The sequence below is a fragment of the Drosophila arizonae genome, chromosome 2, assembly GCF_054131065.1.
Source record: "Drosophila arizonae isolate 15081-1271.41 chromosome 2, UAZ_ARI_1.0, whole genome shotgun sequence".
Taxonomy (NCBI): Eukaryota; Metazoa; Arthropoda; class Insecta; order Diptera; family Drosophilidae; genus Drosophila; species Drosophila arizonae.
Window position 1 is genome coordinate 18,695,481 of NC_142922.1, and position 16,958 is coordinate 18,712,438.

The following is a 16,958-nucleotide window of genomic DNA, read 5'->3' on the forward strand; positions in this document are numbered from 1 at the left end:
CTCTTTTAATAATAAAGACGGTTACTTATAAAGATGAATATATTTTCAGCTTTCAAAAAATATGTAACAAATATTAGTTTATTTTATTTTTGCAATTGCATACGACTATTAAAACTAAATATGACTATGTAGCCGTTGGTGCTAGACCTTTGAATCCGCGCGCCAGTAAGAAATGCTCCGCAGAATCGCCACGACTAGCGCGTGGTTTTACCCTTTTAACTTTTTCGTAATAGCACAAAATATCGCGTTCCAGTTTGGGTACATCGCCATTGTCCCAGATTTTTACAACTAAATTGGCCTGCGGTGCCGACATTGCAAGTGCAAACCTGAGTACTTCATAGCACAGATTTGTAATACTCTCCTGGTCAAGCATACGCACGCCTGTTGCATTGGGTGCCATGTCCGAGAGAACGCAGTTGACTGAGCGACCAGCTAGCGACTCTCGTAAACGTTGCTGAGCAAGAGGGCTAGTAAAATCCATTCCTCCAAATATTGTCGCTCCTGGCACTGCGTGGAAATGAAGAAGATCTATACTATATACAGCACCCCTCGGCATACGCTCCGTTTTGCCATTTGCATTGGTTCGCTCGGCAGCTACTTGTGTCCAACTACCTGGCGCGGCTCCACAGTCCAACACTACATCGCCAGGTTTAAGAATCTTGTATTTATCATCCATTTCAAGAAGCTTGAAAGCGCTTCGACATCGGAAATTTAACATGCGCGCCTTTTCCACATACGGGTCCGCCAGCTGCCGTGTTAACCAATCCTGAGAGCTTTTGCTTTTACCCTTAAGGTTGTTGGGCTGTTGTTTGGCGAATTGCGCTGCATTATTTGTATGTAGGAACCGTTTAACTAATAAATTCCATGAGCTGACTACCGGTTGTCGCATTGTGCAACAATAAACAAAACAGCTGTTGCAGTGAGCACTGAAGTTGGCATATTGTAAGGTATTTAGTATATTTCGCATTTTCGGTATTTTCAATTTGACTAGTTCCATGCAAAACTTGTTATGCACAGTTGACGCGCTAAATGTAGGTGGTATGTCTCTGCTTATTTAATATGAATATGTGAAGAAAACCTAATTATTATCCTCAAAAAAGTTATAAGCTAAAATATATTTTAGGTGCTGAGCCAGTTCAATGTATCAGTATGAACGTTCATTAGATCTGTTAATGGTAACCAGTGGGACCCAGTTCAATTGAGTTTTCTGAACAATTTTCTTATTCATATGCTCGCGAACAGTACAACTCTACGCAACAATGACGAATGAATGAAATACGCAGTAAATGTAAAATAATGTAATTGTGTGTGTATAGTGTCAAATTAAAGAAAAGAAAAAAAAATTGTGAAAATATGATACATTCAACGAACTGCAAGTAATTGCAACTGCATTAGTTATCAAACGCAAAATATACATATTGTTTCGCTGTGTTGTTCGCGCGATGTTAACAACAACAAGAATAGTAAAGTCGATGCCATATAGATTTTCGAAAATGAAATACTTCGTTTGTTGTTGCGCGTTTATTTTTCTGTTGAGCAGCGTTATTGCATCAGCAGCAAAACAATCGACAGGTACAAACGCCGACTCAGCAGAAGTTGTGAGCAGTGCCGAAGAAAAAACGGTAAGAGGAGGCAATAAGCATAATGCGGGCATTGTAGTGCAGCTAATCAAATAAATAGTTGGTGCCAATTAATGAAATGGTTCTCCGTTTTCCTACTATAGGATTGCACAGACCTTGCCCGCGACGAGGAGGCATTGATGGTATTCTCCACGCTGGGTGGCGGGCTAACAGCAATCGATCCGATAACCAGCGAAATACGCTGGACAATAGCAGATGGTAATTACACGCACAGGCATATGTATAAGTATAATTAAGTGACACACTCACAGGAGACCTTTACCGTTTCAAAGTTATAGTTGTGTTTGCAATGCAATCGTAAAAAGTAACCTCATTTTACATCGTCTGTCACTCTCTTTCGCTTTACGAATGTGTGTGAGATATTAGGCATATGGCAACTCTCCCACTCTCCACAACCTACTCACCGGCCACGCCACGACCCCAAATGCAGTAAAAATAAAGAAAATCTGTTGCATTTTAAGGCATTTTGCCATAATTGCGGAAAGTGCAGCATAAAGAAAAGTGAATTACTCTTCGATGAGCTCATTGTGCGAAAACAACAAAATTTGTATGTATGTGCATATGCACATGTGTGCGTATGAATGCTTAGATAGAAAACATACTATATGCCAGAGCAGTAACAACCGGCGACGTTGCTGTTGCTTTACTCTAATTACACTTTTGCTCTCGCAATGCGCCGTTATATTGTTTTGTATTATTGTTTTCAACTGATAACGGAACACACGATGTATGTATGCAGTCGTGAACATGCGTCTGTATGGGCGGGCGTGTGTATGTGGGTACATGCGTAATCTAGACGAGCCACGCTCACAACATAGTTATATTTGTGTATGTGTTTGTAGTTCTTTTAATTAAACTGCCAACGCTACGCAATTGCTGTTATTAAAAACGTTTCCGAATTTCTACTTTTTACTTAGTGTGTACTGCTTGCATCCAGGTGGCTTAGTCTGTCAGTAATGCATCCCATACATACATACATACATACACTAGCTTAACGCAGTTTCATGGCTGGTTGTTTATTTATTTGACATCGAAAAAATACATATCATTATGTTTGAGATTCTATAAATAGTTATTTAATATTTCTTGTTTCTCTACCGATTGCGTGACAGAATTTGCATTATCAAATTTGTTGTGTAGCCCAACTGTCGCGTCCGTTTGTTATCTTGCCAAATCCTAACAATTATTTATTATTTACTCCACAATCATCATCCGGTGTACAGCTGAAAAAGATACGCCCCCAGAAAGATGGCTTGTTGCGATAAGTCTATAAAAATATGAGTTTACCAGACTATAGCAACATGTGTAGGTATATACATACATATAAACTAAATATAGTATTACTCTATACTATGTATTAAAAATTGAGAATTTAACGCGGTATTTTTCAATTTCTTTTAATTTCATAGAATTTATACTACTTTTGTGGAAAAAACAAACACATGTGGAGAACATCAGAGCTCGATTTTGCTAGCAAGCGAGTTCTGGTATATTAATTATTGAATGGTTGATTATAAATGGAACTGCATACATTATAAACATGATATGTAATGAGTTTATAAATGCTATAGAAAGATTAGTCTTGCTTTATTATAATCACTCAGCCATAGCAAATGCGCCAAGTGCCATAGTGTAAACAGTGAAGCATGGTGTAGAGGCGAGGACCAGGACTACAGGTGTACATTCAATAGAGCTTTTATTATATTTATAAATATTATTTTTATTGATTGATTGTAGTAGATATGACTACTGACTATTACCTCATCACATGCTCTAAGCGGAGCGGTATTTTCGGTTAGAATCTAGTTGCTAATTAGAGTGCCCGGCGAGCCGAGTTAAATGACCTGACGAGCAGAAATGGTTGCCACTAAGTAAAGCTGTCCCTACATGGTACACCTTTCTCTGCTCTCTTTCTCTCTCTCTTCTCACTCCGCCTCCCGCTCTGCTTCCCAAGAATGTATTTTCATTAATTATCATCGGTCTGTTGTGGGTTATTTTGGTGATAAGACTCAGCACGAAGAACGCGTGCACTACCGAGAGTTGATAAAGCCAAACGTCGCTTTTGTTATGCGCTCGCTTGTTGCCGACTACCCACAACAAGTCCACTTTTCGAAGAACTACAACAATTGTGCCGTATTATTATACTGTAATAACACATTTTCGATGATTGCAGGGCGTTAGAGGCTTCCACATAGTTTGACAAACGATATTAGATTTGTTTTTGTCACAGGCAATAACTCACACTTTGACATACGCTTAACAGTTACTTTTTTAATTGCTTAAGTTGGTTAAGAGTTTTTCCTTTAAGTAATTGTAACCCCTCTTACACCTTTCTTTGAAAATGCTCTACCTTCCTTATGATTGCAACTCTGAATTATCTTAAAATTCTTCATGATGCTATATATACTTATATACAAATATATATGCAGAGATAAAGATAAAGCCACATGCACTGGCCATAGCAAATATCTGCTCAAGTGTTTTGTCATTTCTTATATCAATAAAAGAGATATGATACGAATGTTTAAATTGACTTCAACTCTCTCGCTGCTTTATTTATATGATTAAATAACTTGAATAAATATATATGTATTATCTGTTTCAGATCCGCCTATTGTAGCGGAACCTCAGCAAAATGTCCAGGTGCCACATTATCTGCCTGATCCTAGAGATGGCAGCATCTATCAGCTTGGACAAATGGGCAGTCTGAAGAAGCTGCCTTATACTATACCGCAGTTGGTGGCCAATGCACCGTGTCGCTCATCCGATGGCATTCTGTACTCGGGCAAGAAGAGTGACACTTGGTACATGGTCGATCCGAAGACGGGCAGGCGTGAGAAGGTTATGGGCTTTGGCGACCCTCAAATGGATGGCAGTGACGCCGAGCAGATTGGCTGGGCCACATCGCGCGCCATTTACCTGGGACGCACACAGTACACCGTCATGATGTACGACAGCCAGGCCAAGGATAAGAATGCCAAGCCCTGGAACATTACCTTTTATGACTACAATGCGCTCAGCACGCCACCAGAGCTGACCAAGGAATATGGTAAATATTCGTACTATTTAATATTGGTAAAGTTCTTAATACGATTTCGTATATCTATAGAATACATTCACTTGACTACCACTAGCAATGGCCAAATTGTTACCCTCGATCGGAAGCAGGGCAAATTTTTATGGCAACGTGATCTGAAAAGTCCCGTTGTAGCTGCTTTTCTGCTGGGTCCCGATGGGCTGCTCAGTGTGCCCTTTACGACGGTCTCCGATGAGGCTTATGACGCCATTCTGGAAGAATCGAAGACGGGCAATGTAAACACAGTTAAACTATTGTAAGCAATGTTCACTCTTACAATTGATCTGTCCAATATACTTACGCCCCATCTCTTTTGCAGTCAATCTTTGTACGTTGGCGAACATCAGCGTGGCCTCTATGCTCTGCCGTCGTTGGTAAATAAGAATACGCCACGCATATCTGCGACGCCGCCCATCAAATTGCTTGATGGACCAGCTGTGGAGTTAGACAATAAAAAGGGTAATGATCCACGCACCGTTTACATCAACGATGTGCTGCAAGAAAATCCTGGCATTATGCTGGGACACTACAACATGCCCAATGAGGTCAACCAGGGCAATTTGCACTTATCGCCAACTCCCTCGGCTAGCAAAGATGTGCACAGCTTGGCCACCATACATAACTATAACGATGGCTACGGCCTGCTAGCCAATAATGAAAAGAATGCTGCGGATATTGGAGTGCAAACAGATCCGAACTTGGTTGAGATTAGCATGGACTCGGCGCGCTCGAACACCATCAATCGTACCAAGACCATCATTTTGGCCAACAGCAACAAGGTGCAGGCGTTTATTAACGAATGGTTCATGGATCATCCCAGTGGCAAGGTGCACCAAATACTGATTGTAATTGTCCTAGGCATGGTTGCGCTCTTCTGGTACACATGCAGCACCATGCGTGAGCTGCAGAAGCAAAGCGAGAATGGATCCAAGACAATGGCCCAGCAGGCTGGGAATAACAGCAACAATGGCAGCACGGGAAGCAACGGCAGCAACATCAGTACTCAAGATTTACTTGATCTGGGCAATGGATATGTGCGTGTCGGCAAGATAAGCTTCAATTCTAATGAAGTCTTGGGCAAAGGTTGCGAGGGTACCTTTGTCTTTAAGGGCAGCTTCGAGGAGCGTTTCGTGGCTGTGAAGCGTTTGCTCCCGGAGTGCTTCACTTTTGCTGATCGCGAGGTGGCCTTGCTACGCGAATCGGATGCGCACGAGAATGTGGTGCGTTACTTTTGCACAGAACAGGATCGTCAGTTTCGGTATATAGCCGTGGAGCTTTGTAACGCCACCCTGCAGGATTACACCGAGGGCGATCGTGCTATCGAACTGCGCCAGCATATTGATATTTGGCAAGTTCTCGTTCAAGCAGCTGCTGGACTGAGTCATCTACATTCACTAGATATCGGTTAGTTGTACTGATAATTCGATATTATATTATTCGTTATTTCAATGATTTTCATTTCCCTACCAGTTCATCGCGATATAAAACCACAGAACGTACTGTTGTCGCTGCCCGATCCTAAGGGCAAAGTGCGCGTTATGATTTCGGACTTTGGACTGTGCAAGAAACTCAACTTTGGACGCACCAGTTTTTCGCGTCGCTCAGGCGTTACGGGCACCGATGGCTGGATAGCCCCAGAGATGATGCGTGCTCAGCGAACCGTAAGTCCTGTTGCATATACAGATTTCAAATGAATTCTGATGCATTTTATTGCTTGCAGACCACGGCGGTGGACATTTTCTCGCTGGGCTGTGTCTACTACTATGTGTTGACCGGTGGACATCATGCCTTTGGCGACACTCTCAAGCGTCAGGCAAATATACTGTCGCACGAATATAACTTGTCCAAGCTGCGCGCTGAAGATGACGCTGAGCATAGCAAAATTGTAAGTCACGATTAGTATCAACTAAGAGACATACTCATATTGAAATGCTTTGCATAGGTACTGGCGGAACAGCTTATATCAGATATGATACATAAGGATCCTCAAGCGCGACCGCCGGCGCGCTGCATTGGCAATCATCCACTCTTCTGGGATGAGCCAAAGATGCTCAGCTTTCTGCAGGATGTTAGCGATCGTGTGGAGAAGCTTCAATTTCATACCGAGCCACTCAAATCGTTGGAGAAGAATGGACGTATTGTTGTTCTGGACGATTGGAACATGCATTTGGATCCATTGATAACAGATGACTTGAGAAAATATCGAGGATACATGGGCGCCAGTGTGCGAGACTTATTGCGCGCTCTGCGTAATAAAAAACATCACTACCACGAGCTGACGCTCGAGGCACAGCAGCTGCTTGGCTGTATACCACACGAGTTCACTAACTACTGGGTGGAACGCTTTCCGCAGCTCATCTCGCATGCTTATCATGCATTCAGTATTTGCTCGAATGAGCCCATCTTTAAGCCCTACTACAGCGTCGGTTACCACTTTTCGCGTCCCTGGTACTTTGATGCCGACGATGCAATGTTTCCCATGCTAATGCGTGATCCCAAACCGCTGCCCAAAGTAGGTAGTCCCAAAAAAACGCCGCCCGCGCCACAATCATCTCTAAACCAGCAGCAGATTAAGCAACGTAAGGGTGCTTACAACTTTCGTAAAATACCAAATGAGGAGATGATGCCCGGTGTGGGACTGCAACGCAATCTAGAGACGGATCCGCAGCCACTCGACGCAGATATTGGCAAGCGCGATGTTTACGCCAATTTCAAGTTTAGACGTTCCAAGGCAAGTAATAGAAATTATGCAGCAGGGACCAAGGAGCAGGAGAAGGAAAAGTTTGTTAGCTGGACACTACCGTCGACTACGACGGATTAGAATTAAAACAAAGCACTTGACTAGATAAACTTTTATTATATTTAGTAATATTGATTTTAGTATAATTAGTAATAATTATTATTATTTAATTGTGCAATGCGACTATTCCAAAACAATTTCCCGATTTCATTTTAGATTTCTTATAACCAAATCAATGAAAATCGTACTGATTCTAAAATTCATACGAAAGATAAAAGCTAAATTTATTTTATATATAAATAAATATATATATATATATATATATATATACGAAGAGTGTACGATAAGTCTATGGAAGTGAAACGATATGAAGAGTGTATCTATCGAATGCACGCAATTTAACTGTGATAATTTTATGTAGTTATGTTTTAATGCCCAGGTGCAAATTTAAATAGAAAATAGTGCAAGTTTTATATGCCTCTAAAACCGTGTAACAAGAGACTCAAAACAAACAACAAGCGAAAGATTGAGAATGGAAGAATTTTCTCAGAATTTGATAACTTATAACTAAGATATTCTTATTTAAAAAATGCACTTAGTATTAAACATTTCATAATAGTAAAACACGTTTGTTTCCTATGCACTTTTCTATATACCCTTAACAGCCTTATTTGCATTTTGATAAATTTAATAAAAATGAATAAACTGTATGAAAAAAACTTGTGTTACTATATAGTTTTCTTGGATTTTGAAAGGGTTTGAATGATTTTAATTAATTGATTGAAAAATCGAATTCCTTAAGTTCCGCTTCAATTGATAATGACGTAGAGGTGTCGCCTATAAATGATAATTTTTAGTCCTCGATTTTTTCAATTATGTCTGCTATTTCTGTTTCCCTGTTATTTCGATTAAAATTTTAGGATTCATAGTTTTGTTATTATATAAAATATTAATTACAAAGCATACGTAAATATAGTCTAATTAGTTTTATTTAATTACATAACAATACCCGGCGCTGTTTGGCTTCGATTGGAAGTGCAACACAACAGCTGCAAGTTATATATATAAAAGTGAAGTCATCTAACAAAGTGCAACATTTTTATTGATAAATAATTTACTTTTCATAAATTTAACAATCATAAATTGTATTTCTATGTACTTTGAGCTAAAACAAGAGATTTCGATTTTGTTTCTTTAGAAGAAAATAATTTGTAACTAGAATTTGGTTATACGTATATCATTTGTTTTTATCTTTTTGTTTCACTTTGGCGTAGTAAAAGCTTCTTCATATCAATCGAGTATTTTTGCTTTTCAGAGACATCTAATAGGAAGGCTTCTTGAGGGATATCATTTCATGTTGCAAACAGTGCTTGAATGCATCCCACCCCTCCGACTTGGCCATCGACTGTAAGGCAATAGTTTCTTGATTAGTTTCATAGGGAAAGTTTTTGTGGCAATCAAAAAATAGTTATAGTGCGCAAAAGAAGGAGATACGACAAGTGGGTGAGACGCAGAGTCGAAAAATAAAGTGGGGGGTTCCATACCATCTTGAACCAACCTTTGCTTGGGCAACGTTTTTATCATTGTGCTCTTTACACCGCATCTCAATCATATCAGCTTCTTGCTAGGAAATAACAGAAAGCACGAGTGTATTTGCCACACTATGACTAAACTGGAACTTTAGACCTGGGTTTCAGCTATACGCATAGGCATGTGAGTCAGGTTTGTCAACAATAATAAACTTTTTGGCATAACAAAAATATTTGATTAGCTAATGAGCAACAACAACAACAACGACAAGTAATAAATTAACAAATGAACACTATCAATTATGAATGGAAGGTGTGAGAAAAAAAGCAGAAACTCTGAAATTAATTGGGGTATTCCTGCATAAATTAAACTGAGAGACAGTATTTTATGATACAGCTTAATTAATTGCAGGCATTACCCTAACATTCAAGAATGATACAAATTAAATGAAGAACATAAAATAATCTTTAAATTAGCATAAAATAAAAATCGAATTTATTGTTTATTGGTAAATTTTAATGTTTGTGGCCAATCAAGATCTTAAAAATAAAATAAGTCTTTAATCCAATTGAGTCGTTAAACAACTGGTGACAATACAAATTAAAATATTAACTGAACAGTGATAAATAAGGAACATTTAAGCTTAAGCACAAATAATGATTAGAGCTAAAATTAAACACACTCACAGATGCGAGAGACAGACAGACACACACGCACACACACATACATAAGCGATAACGAGAACAAAAGCTGTTTTAGATTAGTGCCAAAGAGCATCGCTGTCAATGTAGTAGTCCAATTGGCGACAGAGACTGTGGCGCCAGGCTTGGAACATGGGATACTCGGGATCATCGTATGCATCCAGTGCCTCATTGTAATCAAAGAAACGACCACTTACTCTGAAGCCGCGATGCAAGCGATCCTTCATGATGGCTATGAACTCCTTATAGTGCAGCAGGCCATCGCCATCCGCATCGAATATGGCAAAGACCGTATCAATCAAGTGCTCGCTGAGGCTATATCCCGTACAGATCTTGGCAGCGCGCGCAAATTCATCTATAAAAAAAAAAAAAATTAAAAATAAATAAATAAAATTAAGTCAATTTATCAGTCACTTGACTCACCCTTGGATATGGACCGATCAGCCAGTGTGTACATACGCATAGCAATTGTAAAATCATCGAGATTATTCAGAAAATGACAGAAGTCTCGAAAATCATTGAAGGAAATGCCCTTTTCATCCTTGACGCGCTGTAGCAAACGCTCCAAAAACACATCGTACTCGTCCGTGGCCAGATAAGTGTAGCGCAGCAAGATCTTGGCGAAATCTAGCTCCGTTATAAAGCTTTGACCCTTGGAGAACTCATTGAACTCCAGTTCCAGCACTTCGGTCTGCAGATTGTCCATGAAACGGTAGAAATGATCGTAGGTGATGACTCCGGTGCCGCGCTTGCCAAACAGATGCAGCTGCAGAGTGGTGGGCACCATATGGCGTCGCTGTAGTCCCTCAACATCATCCACATAATCCCGCTGCAAATATATGTGCATATATAGAGCATTTGGTTTGGTCATTCTATATTCAGTTTAGTCACACAGCAGTTAACTAGCGCATGCTCAACCTTACCTCGATCGCAGTTTCTTCTCTTTCATTGGAATCGGAATCGGAATCGTACTCTTCTAGCGTCTGCTCGCCGTGTTTTTCTTTCCAAGCGCCGCTAAATATGCGCTCCATCTGGGTTTTTTCGGTTATATACAAATCGTTCAAGTGGAGGGGTTTATGGGGGTAGTTAGATTTGGAGAGAAGAACAGTTAGGTTTAGGTTTAGTAAGGTTTTTGGTTGCACCGGGCATAAGGGGTGGGGTTTTGTGAAAACGTAAAAAACAGAACGTAACGTAACGTAAATGCATAACGTAATCAAATTTAAAAGCATACATTATTGATAAATAGAATATAGGGTTTGGCAGTAAAAAAGCAATTGTACAGCTTCGCAAATAACATAGCCTCAAATAACATAACATAACGTAACGTAAAGTAACGCGCAACTAACGTAACTATGCAAAGCTTCTACATATGCGCTTTACGCATATTTGACAACGTCGAGCGTAGTTTTGTTTGCTGTAAAGCAAAGCCATAAGATATTTTATTGTATTTTGTCGATTTCTCGTTGACTTACAAGACCCCTGGGTCGTGAAGTAGGCAAATTTTTCAAAACTGGTTTCTCATCAAAGGGTACTAAGCGCCGTAGCTGTATTATATTATTAAATAAAATTATGGTATTCAATTAAAATTAAAAGTAAATAATAATTTAAGATAAATCCTGCTGCTAACGCTGGCTATTCAGATAGAATATCGAATTAATAGAATTATAATTAAAACATAGTAAATAAATCTTACAAGCTCTTTGGTTTTTGGTTCCACATCTTGTATGGACTTGATAGCGCCAGCCAAAATGGCAATAATCTGTTAAAATTAGAATAAAAATAAATTATAATAAAATAAAAAATTTTAATTTAAATGTAAAAAATAAAATAATATAGGAATTATAAGTAACCAAAAAAAAAAAAAAAAAACTATATATATATATACTTAAAATTAAATAAAATAGTTCCATGAATACTGGTTACATGTAACATATACACATATATAATATGTACCCATCTTCATATATATTTGTAGTACTTACGACTAGAAATTCGGCCTTATCCACTCGCTGATTGCCGTCCGTATCGAACATGTTGAAGGCAATGCGAAAGCCGGACTTGGGTTCTGCAATGCATACATAATATTTAGTTGAAGCTTAAATAATACGTTGCATATAAATATATATCATAAGAAGGTCTTATGCACTTGTATAATGTATAAACATTAAGTGAAGAAGACAAATATTTTACTCGGTCCAATACTTACTGGTTAGAACGGAGAGCAGAAACAAGTATTCCGTGTAGGAAACAATGCCTAAATAAGAAATGTATTAATATTATAATTAATTAATTAATCACTATTCGTATTTACCCTTGTCCCTGAGATTGCGAAAGAGATGTGAGGAGCCTTTCTTGATAGCTGGCGTATGATCCTTGTATTTTTCCACTTCATCGGTGCTCAGCACGCGTCGCTTGAGTCGAGCTGGAAGTGGAGCAATTATTAATAGGATTTAGTTATAATTCGTTATTATTATTTTTACTCACGCCTGGGCTCCTGCTCGACGACAGATTCCAGAAAATCTTGTGGTGTCATGTACAGCTGATTCTCGTACTCCACGGAAGCGAACTTAATGAAGCGTCGCTCGCGTGCGGTTAGTTTAACGTTCTCCAGATCGGTGTCATCGCGATGCTTTATTGATAGACGACAAAAGATGAAACGTTGGGTAATTTGATATGCATACGCACACAGATATATAAATATATATAATGGGCATAAATCAGCGCCCGATCGGATCGCCAGTAATTTCCTTAGCTGGCGCACAAAGGCGGCAAATGCAGACGACAAATAACCGATCGATATCGGAAATCAGGCCGTGCGTCTGGTGACGTTTTGATTAATGCTTGAACGCGACTTGAACTGCGATGTTATTATGAATATATCAGATATATGTGTATATATATGATGTGCATATATATGCCTGGCTTATTTGTAGTCCGCTGCATGTGGCCTTAAAGTGGAATATTGATGGCCTCGACAGGATTCCCACGTTAAGCATTGGCTAAGCAGCTCGGCCCAATAAAGTGCCAAATTGATTTGGTCACAAGATTTTTTTGGGGGTCGGCCCATGCGGACGTATGTATTTGGTTATAAAATAAATTGGCTTAAGCCCCATAAATCTGACATTTAATGCCACACACACAAGCTCTGGGCAGTGCCGCCCCAAGAAATGACTCAATTTTCAGGCCACATGCAAAAGTCGACTGTCTGGGGCATGTGTGCCCCGAAATAAAACTAAGCAAAAGTGATCTAATTATCGGCGTGCGACTAGCAAATACCCTACATGCAGTGGCATTCAAATTATTCATACTGCATATATGTCACTCTTGACCGGATATAATGAATCATTGATTGGTTGATCAACTGATGAGACAGACTTGGGGTTTACTGTTTTATTAAGGAACATTTAATCAAATCCCTCTACATCTGTGCAAAATTGTTGATAGAACCTTGGCTGAACAATAATGAAGCAAAAACAATTTACAAATGTTAAAATGTTAAAAGCCTTAAGCTAGTAAAAAAATAAAATAAAAATCAATAATATACATATATTAATCTATGAGAAGTTTAGATTATAATGCAGTTTAGATATTCTAAACCTGTCCTTAATTAATTCTCGAACTCAATCTAATTTATATTTTATAGAAAAAAATCAAATCAAATTGGAAAAATTTGAGCTTTTCCTTCTAGGACTCATCGCTTGTATAGAGGATTAGTTTATGTTTTTAGTCTTCCTCTGCTTCCCATTCAGAGTAGCAGAGCTTTGTGATACCCTTGCCTAAGCCATTGCGACTGGGCCTTAATAAGACAAAGAGCCGTGCGCAATTTGAATATTAGACATGTGCAGCAGCAGCAGTCAGCAGCAGCAGCAGAGCTGCACGCCCACGCGCTGCAATTGAATCGTGTGTTAATTCTTCATAACTGCGGCTGACATCATCCAGAGGCCAGGCAGGAGAGCCGCAGGCGCTTTGCAGGCGCTTTATATATGTTTGTATCTTATAGGCAACAATTAAAACTCATTTATCATCGTGAGAGGCAGTCGTCGTGGTTGTCATAACGTGGCTCAGGGACTTGGCACATGTCAGGGACGCTGCGGCCCGAACCATAGCCACGCCTGCGTCTGGCATTGGGCCTGCTAGCCAGACAGCCAGCCAGCCTTATAGTGGGTGTATCAAAATCCACACTAGCCAGATCGATTGATAGATAAATTTCGTGGCAACTGGCATTTGTGTCAGCATACGTTCTGTGGGCGCGTTGGCAGGTGCGTGGGCGGAGTTCTCAGCTACTTGGACACTTTATCAACTAAACCAAATGCACTTCTCATTATTATTATTATTATTATAAGTTGTTGTCGTCGGATTTCAAGGTGTGTGGCAAACAATCTGCGCCCAATTGCCGCACATGAAGCATTTTTATTTTTGCTTTTGTACTTTGGTTGTGTGGCAGTTCTGTTGAAATTAATGCAAAGCCAATTAAATATTCAAGAGCACTTAGATTGTATAAGATATGAGCATGTAAATTGGGATAATAAAATGTCCAGAAAATCAGCTATAAGACTCTAGCAGATACCCTATAGACAGGCCCACACCTGACGTACCCATATCCATACTAATCTAATCATAATTGGTTTATCAACATTTTGAAAACAGACTATAAAATCTGATTTCAATTGCAACATTAAAAATGTCAAACAACCCTAAATCTGATTTCATGAATGTGCCATGGAACGTTCACAATCAAGAATTGAAGTGGGGTTTTTTTTTTTTTTTTTTTTTTAAAGATTTTTGTTTTCTAGGTAGACAGATAGGGATTGGCTATTCTACAAAAGTATTACATTCAAAGAAGCTCTGATAACCCTGTCATGGATTATCTGTCGTATCGAACATTGTTTTCATTAAAATCTTTGTAGAAGTGGTTCACACCAGCAGACATAGCCACCATTTGACCATAAAAAAGCCATGTGCCAAGCTTTACTTCACAGACTGTTAACCTGTTTAATAATATGACATATATCTGATCGACGATAAATGTACCCATACTTTTGTTTTTTCATTTTTAAGAGATCTAATCATAATAATAGGCTTTATTATGTAAACACTTTTTTGTTTATTCTATTCTATAATGGGAGCTAAAATGTTGTTTCGACTAAAAGCTTTACGCTTTACGGTTCCAATTGGGTTAACCGCAACCTACCTAACCCTATGGACGGAATATGGAATTTCAAAAAAGTCCCCGCTTAACCAATCACAGAAATATATATAATACTAATTTATTCTGCGGGCTCCTGAAGCCAGCTGTATTACTAATCCGCTCTACTGCATGAATGACGAATTAATCATTTGGAGTTCTTAAGAAATTTCGTTACTAAACATGAAACAACATTCACGTCAGAGCAGTCAGTGCTATACGCATTGCTCAAGCTTTGACAGCTAATTACCCAAAGTACTTCACTTCAAATATTAGTTATTCACACCATAGAGTAAATGGAACAACAATAAAATGCTTATCAGAGCGACAGCAAACACGCAACGCAAGTCAACAACATTTTTGGTTTAGCAACACTAAAATAACTGACAATGTCAACAGGTGGAAAGACAAGTTTGTTGTTTTTGTTGTTGTTGTTTATTGTTGTTCAATGAACTTGAGCACGCAACAACAACAACAGCAACCAATGGAAATCGGTACCCCCCAAAAAGCAAAAAGGCCGTGAACCACTTTTATTTCGTTTTGTCTAAGGTCTGTGGCCAGTGCGCAATGAGTAATCGTCACAAATTAATTTGTTCTACGTAAAGCAGGCGCTGGATTGATTTTGTTTACCAAAAGGCACTCTAAGCAAACAAAACTAAAAAGCGCAGCGAATGCTGCGAGCAAAACAAACACACAAACACGCACCCACACACACTCCTTAGTCGGTAAAACAGCTGTTCTCATGTTACGTTATGACAAACGCAACAGCTGGCTGCGCAGCGTAACGTAAGCTGCCCCAAGCTAAAAATAACTGCGCGAGTCTTTTACGGTCATTTATTGACTTTTCCACATACGCATACACACTCACGCAAATGCACTGATATCACATTTTTTTGTTCTTTATCACTTTGCAACTATTTACCAGACTCTTCTTTCGCATTGCATTTGCTGTGTTTGCGGCGCTTCGCAGGCGAATAAGTGCAGTCAGTGCCGCTAAGGAGACGAAACTGCCGCCCACTAGTACAAGTAGACGTCGTGTGTTATTCCTTGGTTGGTATTTATTTGCAAATCCAGTGCTGACACTACGAAAGCATGATTTATACACTGTCGCACTTTGTTGTTGTGTTAAAAATGCACTAGTTTTAACCGTTAGACGCGCTACGACCTTTGCCATTGTGGATGGGCTCCGCGCTTTGCTCGCAAGTAACTAAGCGAAGTGAGAAATAGAAAATACGTAAGAGTCTATTGGTTAACCGTTTGTCACGTATGGCGCGTATAGCGTTGCCACCTAGACAAAGAAGTGCACAGTGTTGTATGGAAGTTGGCGCGCGTTTGAAATCGTTTACAACGGAATTAAGATAATTTATAAAAAAATTCAGTTCAAGCAAAAGAATCTAAGTTAAATATAATAGACAATTCAAATAAACACCAAATTATGAAATTAAATACGAAATTGAAATATATGTATATTAGCAGAAAAATAAAAAAATCAATTCATTTCAGTTCTAATTAGTTGGGCTAATAAATTTATTTGCTTCATAGTGGCAGCTAGACGAGAAGATGTGCCGTGATCAACGTCGCGCTGAAAGGCTACGTGCACAAATTCACACAAATTTCCCGGTTACGCAATTCCAAAAACTATTTGTAAATCCTGGCAGCGTAAATCACTGCGGTTTTTCAATGGAACAAACATTTGACGCATTTTCTTTGCTAATTTTGTATTTTTATTGTGCATGTCCAAAATATAGATGAATGACGCGCCCGCTCCCACAAAAATATTGCTGCGTCAATAGCCGAACAAGTCCAAAGCTCAAATGACTCACAGTCAATGAGATCAATAAAAATGTCGAAATATTTCTAAAAAGAAAAATAAATATACCAATTCGATATCAATGCAATGCGATTCAAATCAAAACCGGTTCACCGACCCATCAAATTCAATAGAAATGTTCACAACCGCAAAAGAAAAAGATAAACAAAATATCGATTTCAACAGAGATCTGTTCTGGCCGCCCTATGCATCCCTTTGCGTCCCCGAGGGCAGAGGCCACAGGTGTAGTTGGCGTCTGTGTTGCAAGCCAGATCA

General features: G+C 39.1%; 3 protein-coding genes and 1 long non-coding RNA gene across 12 annotated transcripts; 1 reads left to right on the plus strand and 3 right to left on the minus strand.

Annotated features, from left to right (window-relative positions):
* Positions 1-25: 25 nt before the first annotated feature.
* Positions 26-1,061, minus strand: Mrm2 (Mitochondrial rRNA methyltransferase 2). Its single transcript, XM_018008639.2, has one exon. The coding sequence runs from the start codon at positions 995-997 to the stop codon at positions 125-127; it is 873 nt and encodes a 290-aa protein (XP_017864128.2). The 5' UTR covers positions 998-1,061; the 3' UTR covers positions 26-124.
* A 144-nt stretch (positions 1,062-1,205) lies between these two features.
* Ire1 (serine/threonine-protein kinase/endoribonuclease Ire1) lies at positions 1,206-8,080 on the plus strand. Of its 2 annotated transcripts, XM_018008405.2 has the most exons (8): positions 1,206-1,622; positions 1,724-1,838; positions 4,246-4,689; positions 4,750-4,972; positions 5,036-6,120; positions 6,187-6,377; positions 6,437-6,601; positions 6,659-8,080. In XM_018008405.2, exons 1-8 carry the CDS (start codon positions 1,443-1,445, stop codon positions 7,535-7,537), a joined length of 3,282 nt encoding a protein of 1,093 aa, XP_017863894.1. In that variant the 5' UTR covers positions 1,206-1,442; the 3' UTR covers positions 7,538-8,080. The 2 variants fall into 2 exon arrangements, with proteins under 2 accessions (XP_017863894.1, XP_089319126.1); XM_089463000.1 differs by lacking the exons at positions 1,206-1,622; positions 1,724-1,838 and adding an exon at positions 1,892-2,187.
* On the minus strand, positions 2,631-4,114 carry LOC149270487 (uncharacterized). Its single transcript, XR_016268699.1, has 3 exons — positions 3,401-4,114; positions 2,962-3,333; positions 2,631-2,907 (listed from the first exon to the last, which is right to left on the minus strand). It is a non-coding gene; the product is annotated as an uncharacterized LOC149270487 (long non-coding RNA).
* Positions 7,756-16,118, minus strand: MICU3 (Mitochondrial calcium uptake 3). 8 transcript variants are annotated; one of them, XM_089463001.1, is made up of 12 exons: positions 15,795-16,117; positions 12,172-12,316; positions 11,999-12,109; positions 11,894-11,941; positions 11,670-11,752; positions 11,381-11,446; positions 11,160-11,231; positions 10,611-10,718; positions 10,111-10,516; positions 9,885-10,042; positions 9,015-9,080; positions 7,756-8,861 (listed from the first exon to the last, which is right to left on the minus strand). In XM_089463001.1, the coding sequence occupies exons 1-12, from the start codon at positions 16,044-16,046 to the stop codon at positions 8,778-8,780; spliced, it is 1,599 nt and encodes a 532-aa protein (XP_089319127.1). In that variant the 5' UTR covers positions 16,047-16,117; the 3' UTR covers positions 7,756-8,777. The 8 variants fall into 8 exon arrangements, with proteins under 8 accessions (XP_089319127.1, XP_089319129.1, XP_089319128.1 ...); XM_089463003.1 differs by lacking the exon at positions 10,611-10,718 and having other exon boundaries at positions 15,795-16,118; XM_089463002.1 differs by lacking the exon at positions 11,160-11,231.
* Positions 16,119-16,958: the final 840 nt, after the last annotated feature.